Source organism: Poromitra crassiceps, assembly GCF_964638095.1.
Source record: "Poromitra crassiceps genome assembly, chromosome: 4".
Lineage (NCBI taxonomy): Eukaryota > Metazoa > Chordata > Actinopteri > Beryciformes > Melamphaidae > Poromitra > Poromitra crassiceps.
Window position 1 is genome coordinate 70,928,511 of NC_139626.1, and position 11,274 is coordinate 70,939,784.

Below are 11,274 nucleotides of genomic sequence, written 5' to 3' on the forward strand. Positions count from 1 at the left end.
TTAAACGCTCCGATGCTCGAGTCAGCTAGCAGGAAGTGCAACTCATGCAACAGGAGACTGGAGGAAACAGCAGACAAATGTTTAGTTCTGTCTATTTCTGATCATGCTCACACAGCTTTGTTTTCCCCACAATGGCTCTACAGCCTTAAACTAAATCTCAGCATGTGCTGAAGTTTAAAACTACAAAAGCAGAATACCACTTTCTCCTCAAGGTCGCTTGCCTTGTAGCAAACTGAGAAATGCATTCATGCAAACAGAAATACCGGTAGTCCAGTTTACTTCACATGTCATTCTCATGGGTTTGGATGTTCTGTGTTTACAGTGGCAGTAACCTGTTAACATTGTCTCTCGTAAAATTTCAAATGGCAAAACAGCAGTGCGAGCATGCAGCGCAATCTCACTCCGCGGCGTAAAGTAACACCGCTTTGGATGTTCACGAGCACGGTACCCCTGTGTGCAAATTATGATACGACCACGGGCGCACCGTTATATAAGCACTATATATATATATATAAGCACTGTGCACCTGTTAGGGTGAGCCAAAGGTCAAGTTACGCCTTGGGGGTCACAGGTTAGGTTTACGCATTGGGTAGGGGTCTAGGGTTAGGCACAGAGGGAGGGGGGTTAGGTTTAGGTACTGGTAGGACTTGGTTAGGGTTTGGACAAAGTGCGTGAGCAAGCGGCGACACATGATGCTGTTGGAGTGAAAACGGACTGGAGCACGGCATCTATCGGTTGCCATAGTGATGGTTGCTTTCCAATTAATGCGGTAGAGTGGCGAGGGCATCTCAGGGTTTGTCAGTTTATTCCTCATCTGAGGGCTCCTCCACAGCTGCCAGTGTAAGTTGATTTGCAGTGACAGTGAAGCGGCAGTGGGTCAGGCTGCTTTGAGATTAGGCCTAGATCTCTCAGACAGAGTGAATGTAAGAAAAGAAGCACGTAGAAAGAAATCTGAAGCTATCTTTCATTTGGCCAAAACTCTGAATATGTATTGGAAATGGTCCCTATTTTCTAGAGAATCCAGAGTAACAATATGACTTTCAGTCATACTATGAACCAAACCAGTATTCTATATTTGGAACACATCCATATAAGATGTATCTGGTACCCTAGTGCAGTGTGTGTGTGTGTGTGTGTGTGTGTGTGTGTGTGTGTGTGTGTGTGTGTGTGTGTGTGTGTGTGTATATACATCAATCGATTAAAATATTTAATTGCGATTAATCGCATGATTTTCATAGTTAACTCACGATTAATCGCAAATTAATCGCATTTTTTAATCTGTTCTAAATCTACCTTAAACCGAGGTAGGCTACCTTAAACCTGAGAGCTTTGTGCAAAGATGCACTGTTGTTAAGTTAAGTTAAGTTAAGTTAAGTTATCCTTTATTTATCCTTTATGTATTAATATGGATAGCTATTATCATTAGTAGGCTATGGGTAAGTATTTGGCCATTGGTAATATTGTTATTATTGCTACTAGTTACTGGGAATACACATCTCTCAGGCTGTACTGTGTGAAGTTAATTGGTGCTATCCTCTACATCTCTCCAGCCACAGACAGGAGAAGCTGCGTGCATGCTCTCTCCCCCCTCTCTCTTTCTCTCTCGGTATCTCTCTCTCTCGCGTTCCCGTTCTCCGTCGGTCCCCCTCTCACTGCCTGTCTGTCTGTCTCGCTCGCTTTCTCTGCCTCTCTCTCTCCCTCTCTGTCTCCCCCCCCCCCCCCGTTCTCCGTCTGTCTGTCTCTCACTCTCTCTGCCACGGTGAGACGAGACAGACGGGGAGAGCTGACGTGCTCCCTCTCTCTCTCACCCAAAATGCAGGACATCTTTCTCAATTTGAAGCTGAACTTGCCATTTTATTCCTCCTTTTCTGCTCACGGAGCTTTGTTTCTGCTTGATATCAACGTTAATGCTTCCTGATTTCCAAAACTACGGCGCGGACCAAGGCTCAAACATCACAGAACGTGCATGCGTTAATCGCGCGTTGAAAAAATTAGTGGCGTTAATAGGAACGATAGTTAACGCGCGATTAACGCGTTAACGACAGCCCTAATATATATATATATATATTGTCGCTGTCCGGTGAAAGCCACATAACTAATAACTAATTTTTGGGGATTTTTACTTTTTACTATGATGGAATATATCCATTCTCCTCTATCTACTGGTAGGTTTTGACGTTTAAATGACCAATGAAAACATGTTTTATTGGGTAATCTATTTCACACGTATCACCAATGGATGCTAGAGCTGCCCATCACACTGGATATGTGACAGCAGAACCTCCATGCTCCTCCCCTACCTCATGAGGAATTACCCGGAAATCACCGTGAGGCACCAACAGAACGCCGCTGTGTGTTTTTGGCTTGGTTGTGTTTGTTTCTGGCATCGTCTGATGTAAATAGATCAATACGGTGTTTTCGGGTTGTCCCTGGGCTGCAAACTCATTTAAACTATGCAAATCGGAAGTGGTTTCTGACGAGAATAATGTTTACATTAGTGAGAGGCTGCTCTCATCCCCTCTCTCTGCAGGGTAAGGGTACCCTGAATCCGCTACGTGTGCCGCTACGAGTGGGTCATGTCCCAGCTATTTTAACTATCTATACTAGCTATGTTTTTAAACTTTTCAAAATGATATAGCCATCTAAGTAAATAAAGGCTTTTTTACTTTCTTTTACTACCTTGGACCTTTCTTCTTTTTTAAGAACAAATTCTTATTTACAATGGCGACCTGGCAGAAGGCACAGCCTTTTGAGGGATAGGGGGTAGGGGATAAAATAAATACAAAGTTACTTTGAACAAATTAAAACACAAGTTAAAACACAGTTAAAACATGGCAAGACAGACAGAGCAAACAAAACAAAACAAAACAGTCGGAGCAGACAGGCATGGGAGAAGTACTAGTTCAGGAAGCAGTTGCAGGTGTCAGTGAATATGTCCATGATAGAGTCCTTGAAAGCTGATTTGGAGATGAAATTGTCCAGTTTTAGTGTTTTTTGTAAACCATTCCAGTCTGTGGGCACGGCAGAATGGAATGACGACTGACTGATTACAGAATGAGTTTTGGGGATTTTCAGCAGGATGAGGTTAGCAGAACGGGTGTTGTATGCAGCAGGTGCAATTTGCAACAAACTACACAGGTAGGGGGGGTGACAGACCAAGGAGAGTTTTATAAATTATCATGAACCAGTGTATTTCGTGACGGGTGTGTAGGGATGGCCAGTTTACAGAGTAATATAAAGTGCAGTGGTGAGTTCTGAAAGGGGCATTTGTAGCTAAACGGATGGCAGAGTGATAGATAACATCTAGCTTTTGCAGAGTAGTTTTGCAAGCAGAGCGAAAAATGGTGTCACCATAGTCTAACATGGGAAGAACTGTCATTTTAACCAGGGTGAGTCTAGCAGAGAGAGTGAAAGAGGAGCGCATTCTATAGAGAAAGCCAATTTTTGATTTGACCTTGGCTTGCAACTTGTTAATATGCTGAGAAAATGACAGTGTTGTCCAGCCATATGCCCAGGTATTTATATTCAGAGACCTGCTCTAGGGTCGCTCCATTGAGGCTACTGATCAGAGGAGGTGACATGTGCACAGAGCCCTTTTTACTGAACCACATGACCTTGGTGTTTAACATGAGGCGTAGGGAGGAGAAAACCTGTTGTATGCTGTTGAAACTCGACTGGAGAATTGTGACTACAGCATCTCGGGTAGGGCCAGAGCCGTACAGAATGGTGTCGTCTGCATAAAGGTGAATGAGTGAGTCACCAACAGAGATAGCTAAATCATTTATATAGGCCTACACAGAGAACAAAGTTATAGCACCCAGGCGACAGCATGTGGCATTTTAACATATAGCAGCCAGGCGACAGCCTGTGGCATTTTAACATATAGCAGCCAGGCGACAGCCTGTGGCATGCTAACATATAGCAGCCAGGCAACAGCCTGTGGCATGCTAACATATAGCAGCCAGGCAACAGCCTGTGGCATGCTAACATACAGCAGCCAGGCAACAGCTTGTGGCATGCTAACATATAGCAGCCAGACAACAGCCTGTGCCATGCTAACATATAGCAAGCAGCCAGGCAACAGCCTGTGGCATGCTAACATACAGCAGCCAGGCGACAGCCTGTGGCATGCTAACATACAGCAGCCAGGCGACAGCATGTGGCATGCTAACATACAGCAGCCAGGCGACAGCCTGTGGCATGCTAACATACAGCAGCCAGGCGACAGCCTGTGGCATGCTAACATACAGCAGCCAGGCGACAGCCTGTGGCATGCTAACATATAGCAGCCAGGCGACAGCCTGTGGCATGCTAACATACAGCAGCCAGGCGACAGCCTGTGGCATGCTAACATACAGCAGCCAGGCGACAGCCTGTGGCATGCTAACATACAGCAGCCAGGCGACAGCCTGTGGCATGCTAACATACAGCAGCCAGGCGACAGCCTGTGGCATGCTAACATACAGCAGCCAGGCGACAGCCTGTGGCATGCTAACATACAGCAGCCAGGCAACAGCCTGTGGCATGCTAACATACAGCAGCCAGGCGACAGCCTGTGGCATGCTAACATATAGCAGCCAGGCGACAGCCTGTGGCATGCTAACATACAGCAGCCAGGCGACAGCCTGTGGCATGCTAACATACAGCAGCCAGGCAACAGCCTGTGGCATGCTAACATACAGCAGCCAGGCGACAGCATGTGGCATGCTAACATATAGCAGCCAGGCGACAGCCTGTGGCATGCTAACATACAGCAGCCAGGCAACAGCCTGTGGCATGCTAACATACAGCAGCCAGGCGACAGCATGTGGCATGCTAACATATAGCAGCCAGGCGACAGCATGTGGCGTGCTAACATATAGCAGCCTGGCATGCTAACATATAGCAGCCAGACGACAGCCTGTGGCATGCTAACATATAGCAGCCAGGCAACAGCCTGTGGCATGCTAACATATAGCAGCCAGGCGACAGCCTGTGGCATGCTAACATATAGCAGCCAGACGACAGCCTGTGGCATGCTATCATATAGCAGCCAGACGACAGCCTGTGGCATGCTAACATATAGAAGCCAGACGACAGCTTCGTTATGGTGGCTGGCACTCTGACTATATAAGGCTCTCGTTCTGCTGCTCCTTCCAAAGCCACTGAGCAACATCTAGTACATCACACACTTCAAAGCAGTGTGTGTAAATGTCTCGCCATTAATAAGCTTAAACCAAGAATGAGCTGAGCATGCCACCTTTTCCATTTTAAGATGCTGATGTTTATCCTCTGAGAATAAATGTATTGTCATTACATTCCTGCCACCCAGAGCCATGGAAAAGTCTGCTCCCAGTCGCTATGTGAGGCATGTAAACCCAAAGGTAGCAGTCAAAGGAAAGCAGTAGACGCTGTTAAATAGGGATGGTTCACTTTAATTCACCCAATTCAACATTGAAACTCCAACTCCAACTTGAAATATCCCAAAAGTTATTATTTATTAGTTATTTATAAGAATATAACTTTGTGCTTTTTAAATCCTGTAACCCCTTTCCTGAATTCATTTTACACTGACATTAAGTGTTTGACATTTTGAAGATGAGAATCTAATGTGTGGTCCTTTTAAGAACTTACCAGTAATCTAACTTTGACACAACAGAAGAGTAGCCTAGGCCAGTGGTTTTCAAAACGTTATGCCCAAGGCACACCAAAGGGCAAGCCAAAATCTCAAGGCACATCCATCCAAAATAGTCTGTAAATGCTTTTTATTTACCTAAACGTATGGTACTTGACAAAATAATGAAATAATTTATAAAACTTTGTAAAATTACCCTACATCATTTATTCAATGCAATTAATTGTTTAAGCAAAATATCCGAGCAATTCACATCATGTTATTAAACATGTCAGTTTCTGATCAATTTTTCTCCCTACCTTTACTGTCAACACGTTCTCACTCCGAGCACGTAGCATATTGACGCTTTGTCCCGTCCCTTATGCGCCACTTGTTACTAACATGGTACCCTTGAGCGACCCATGAAACGACTTGGGCTTTCCGACTAAACTCAATGCAAACCCATAGAAGTCATCTTTGACGCTTATGGCAACTGCTCCCCCATCAGCCTAACTGCTCGCCCATTAGTCAACTGCTCGCCCATTAGCGTCTGGGGGGAGGTTAGGTTTAGGCGTGGGGGGTGGGAGAGGTTAGGTTTAGGGTCTGGGGGAGGTTAGGTTTAGGCATGGGGGTGGGAGAGGTTAGGGTTAGGGTTAGGGTCTGGGGGAGGTTAGGTTTAGGCATGGGGGGTGGGAGAGGTTAGGTTTAGGGTTAGGGTCTGGGAGAGGTTAGTTCCTCCAGACCCTAATGGGGGAGCACTTGACTAACGGGGGAGCAGTTAGGCTAATGGGAGAGCAGTTAGGCTAATGGGGGAGCAGTTGCCATAAGCGTCAAAGATTACTTCCATGGGCTTGCATTGAGTTTAGTCGGAAAGCCCAAGTCGTTTCATGTGTCGCTCAAGGGTACCATGTTAGTAACAAGCGACGCACAAGGGACGGGACAAAGCGTCAATATGCTACGCACTCGGAGTGAGAACGGGTTGTTACTGTACATCCACCTGTTAATGCAATTTTTTCTTACGTCATCATCATTCTCTTTCTCAGTTTTCATAAGGGTTTTGGGGGGGGAGGGTCGGTTGCCATGCTCCCATCAGCTAACAGCATCATGCAACGGGAAAACGAAAGTAACAAAAGTGAAAGTAAAATGAGTGCTTTACTTTTCTCTTTTTTCCTTTGAAATAGTTTGACAACGCTGTTAAACTGTTGTGTTGAACTGTTGTGTGCATGTCAACTCCACTCAGGAGTCTGGCTTCAAAAAAGAAAAAAGTGCTGCCTGTAGAGTGCGGGGAAGGGGGGGGGGGGGTTCATAGATTGAATGTGATTTTGTTGTAAGTGTTTTGGACCCTTTTGCACGTAATTTTGAGGTTTAATCGGTTAGACTAGTGACATAATTTTCATTTCCGATGGCACACCTGGACTTCACCTCACGACACACAAATGTCGTGAGGCACACCATTGTGATTAGCATCATAGTGATCATTTGTTGCTGTGTTCAGTTTTGTCTGCCTCGGCAAACAGCCTCACATCAAAACCCTGTCATCTGGTCCACACAAGAGAGGATCGTCCAATCAGATGCACTGTCAATGAAACATCTAGCTCTGTGTGTGTGTGTGTGTGTGTGTGTGTGTGGGTGTGTGTGTGTGTGTGTGTGTGTGTGTGTGTGTTTTTAATATTTCCCCCCCAATTTTTTATCCCCCATTAGTGCTAATTTTAATGTATTTATCCTGGTTGCTGCTCCACCCTCTGTCGATTTGCATGTTTTTGTGAGGGGTTCCTATATGAAGGAAACCCCCAGGAGGCACGGGGAGAAACATGCAAACTCCACACAGAAAGGCCCTTTTGACGACCCCACCCGGGCGGTGGGCACTCAAGGACATGCGGACGGGCACGCACTCCTTCAGCGTTCACAGCGTCCCAGGTGGGAATCGAACCCAGGACCTTCTGGCTGTGAGGCGACAGCTCTAGCACAGCTCTACCACTGAGCCACCATGCCCCCCCATGTTTGTGTGTCCATATGTATAAAAAAGGTCCTGTCTGTATAAAACTCAGAAGAGCCAAGCAGAGCAGTGACAGCTCAGCAGCAACAGTATATGTGATGAGGCAGACAGGCAGAGAGAGAGAGTATAGGTGATGAGGCAAACAGGCAGAGAGAGAGAGAGAGATGGAGAGAAAGAGGGACAGACGGAGAAGTCTAACCTGAGAGAAATGGATTGAAATGTCACAGGGGTGACAGTAACACATTGGGTGAATGTGTCAAATGGCTACAGTAATGAGAGGACATTCAGATGCACATTTGGCTTAATTGTCAATATGAATGTTATTTTCATGAAGGGAACTGAGAAGAGATCATCTGTAGAATACTCCAGTCTGCTGGTTACCTACTCTTAGGCCATGTTCACATGCATTACAGGCAAATCGGATTTGCTGATAAAGTCATTAATCATGATTATCTTGATTGATTTCCCAAATCTGATTTGGGCAAGTGTTCAAGTCGGATCTGTGTGTCCAGACCTATGTGGTTTGGGACAAGTGACACAAATCAGACTTGGAGCATCCAGACTCATAAAACCAATCTGGATAGAATCATTTATAGGTCACTAAAGTTCACACATCCGATTTGGCCTCCTAGTCTGAATATGGCCTTACAGGTCACTGAAAACAGAAAACACATTTTTAAAAAGGTATACTGAAACAGAAAACACATTTGTAAAGGTATACTGAAACAGAAAACACATTTGTAAAGGTATACTGAAACAGAAAACACATTTGTAAAGGTATACTGAAACAGGAAAGGGCTTTAGAAGTGTATCATAATAGCACAACCAAATTATTCATGTGGAAACTGTTGGTATAATTTCCCACTGGGTCCCGCCCCCACACAACACCTCCAGCTGATTCGACCACATGCAGCATCTGTATTCAGTCCAATAACTCAGGTACAGATCAGTGGGCTAGCTCTGGGTTTTACAGATGAAGCTGCGGAAGTGATTCGGAAAGCTGTAGTTCCTCGAATTGCCACTTGAGGCAGGACCCGGAAGTGACGTCATTTCCATTCACCCCCATTTTAAATGCCCCACTTTGTAACAGTGATTAAGCATGTTTACAGAATGGACCGAAACACAGCCTAACATGAACACAAAGAATCAGAATCGGATTAATTTTATTGATCCCCGAGGGGAAACTGAGAAATAGTACTGATTGGCCCATAGGGGGCGCTATAACAAGCCCTCAAATGCTAAGGCCCAGTCAAAGAGATATGAAACTTGGTACAGATATGTATCTGGAGATGATGAACATTTTTGCCTTTGAACTCTGTGCCTTCTTTTCACACTGTGGTAACACGTTCATTAAGACAAGAGACAGATTTTAGATTTTCATTCATATCTGTTGGCATGGTCGAAGAAAGTCTGGATAATAGCGTTCCTAATAATAGTGCGAGCGGTCAGTATAATTAGCACAAAGGGGCGCAGCCGGGCGAGTAGAGTCCCGGTTATTCCGGTATTGAAACGAACTTGCACCCAGAGGTTCGAAAAAAGTATTAATTTTTTAACTGATGGACTCCCATATTGCCTGTTCATTGCTCCTAGCAGCTTCATTTATTTAGTTTCTGTTTTTAAAATGGGAGTTAAAACTGTGTTAGTATACCTTTTAGGTAAGAAGGAAGGTTTTGACTTACAAGATCTCATCGTTCTCAAACTCCAGGATTCCATGTGTGTCCTCGAAGTCCTCTCCGCCTCCTTTGGCCGTGCCTTCCACGGTGTTGTATGGCACCACCACGACCCCGCGAGCTCCAGAGGTCCGGATCACTTTCACCTCCATCACCCCGATGCTCTCGCTCAGAGTCACCACTGGCTCTTCAAACGTAAAGATTCCCGCATGGTCATCGTCAAAGATGGTGACCGTGGCCGTGCATGGCAGCCCGAGGCCTGCGACGGCATCCACGTGGTTCCCATCGCATTGTCGTGAGCCATCGCCCTCAGATATGACCCTCACGTTCCTGAGATGAACCAGGAAATGCTCATCCTCTTCAAAGATGTCGTCATCAATAATGTCGATCCTGATCTCTTTCTCGGTCTCGCCTGGTTTGAACACAACCGTTCCGTCTGTAAACTGGTAGTCTGAGCCAGCGTTTGCGGTGCCGTCTTCTGTCCGGTAATCCACTGAAACGATACTTGTTAAGTCTCCACCGCGGCGCACCACATTCAATGCTACACTGCCGCAGTTCTCCAGACACTGGTAAGTACCGGGATCAAAGAAGATCTTGGAGATGAAGTCATTCTCTGAAACCTCAGAGCAGATATCGTGCTGCACGGCTCTCTTGGCTTGGTCAGCGGCATGCTTCTTTAAGATGTTCCCGGCTCCTGTCATGAGCCTAGTCACCTGACAGCGGTAGAAGGCGCGACTCTTCTGTTGCTGGGTTAAAACTTGGTAATTTGCCATTTCTATCAACTGTTCCATCTCCTTCTCTGGATGTTTTTGCTTCAGTTCCTTCAGAATCCTGGCCATGTCTCTCCTTGCCTCCTCCTCATCCAGCTCCTTCTCATCGAAATCCATCGCTCCAACTATGAACTCCTCTCTGTGGGAGTTCAGCATTTTGCCCTGCATTTCAACATCTACCTTGGAGGGAAGCTGTGGATCTCCCTCAGTCTCAATGATCATCCCTTTGTGCTTGCCTGGTCTGTAGCGTTTGTACATGTACTTGTAGAAAAGAAGTCTCCGGTCAGCGACGTAAGCAAACCCAACACACAGGGGGAAGAAGAACAAGGTGAGAAGGCCCTCCCATATCTCAACAACCCCTGGAGAAATGACGGCTAAGATTAGGTAAAGCCAGATGTATGCAAAGATACTCCAGGCTGCTGTGACAAAGAACACCCTGAGGTGCTTAACCTTCCTGGTCTCTCCTTCGGGGATGACGGACACACAAAGGCCGATGATGACAAACATGTTGAAGGCGGCGCTTCCGACAATGGTGTTTGGGCCCAATTGACCCGCTTGGAACTTGTGACCGCATACCTCTACAACCGATAGGAGGATCTCTGGGGCAGAGGAACCCAGGGCCATCAGGGTCAGGTTGGACACCGTCTCGTTCCAGATGCGTACCGTCGTGGTGATCTTCTCACCGTTTGGCTTCTTGATGGTGATCTGTCTCTCCTGGGAGGTGATGACTTCGATGGAAGCCATGAAGCGGTCAGCGATGATGGAGACGCCCAGGAACATGTAGGCCATTGCCACAAAGTAAATGGTGGCTCTGGCGACCCGGTCGGAGAAGGCGGGGTTCAATGGCTTCCATATTGGCAGGATAACGCCCTCTACGCACTTAATGCTTCCACCACATTTAGTGCTGTTGCTGAGTGTGTTATTGGATCCATGCGTCAGGGTAGAACCTCCGGCCACTGAATATGGGATTTCGGATGAGATGATAGTCAATATGAGTACCAGCTGATAGGTGCAGAACAGTGATGAGGTCACAGCCTGGCCCATGGTGATGATTAAGCTCCTTAACCCTGCAACACATGGAGAGGACTATTTAGTGCATTGGTTTCTAACTGTAGAAATGGGCCTTACTTTTTGCCATCCACTCTGTTTGATATGATGTCTTAATGTTCTGACAGTCCCCCTAGCCACGTTAAAGCCCCCCTCCAGTCAATTCTTCCTACCTGTTTCACTGTTGATGTTGGATGA

At 46.2% G+C, this 11,274-nt stretch overlaps 1 protein-coding gene across 4 annotated transcripts in view; it reads right to left on the reverse strand.

Moving 5' to 3' along the window:
* Positions 1 to 11,073, reverse strand: part of slc8a1a (solute carrier family 8 member 1a) — a gene marked incomplete at both ends in the record, with an annotated part of 48,878 nt that extends 37,805 nt beyond the window's left edge. For 2 of the 4 annotated variants that reach the window (XM_083635182.1, XM_083635180.1), the window contains one exon: positions 9,269 to 11,004. In XM_083635182.1, the coding sequence (XP_083491308.1) occupies positions 9,269 to 10,818 (1,550 nt within the window). Of the gene's footprint in view, positions 1 to 9,268 lie in introns of all 4 variants that reach the window. The other 2 variants (XM_083635179.1, XM_083635181.1) reach the window with 2 other exon arrangements.
* Between the last annotated feature and the right edge of the window lie 201 nt (positions 11,074 to 11,274).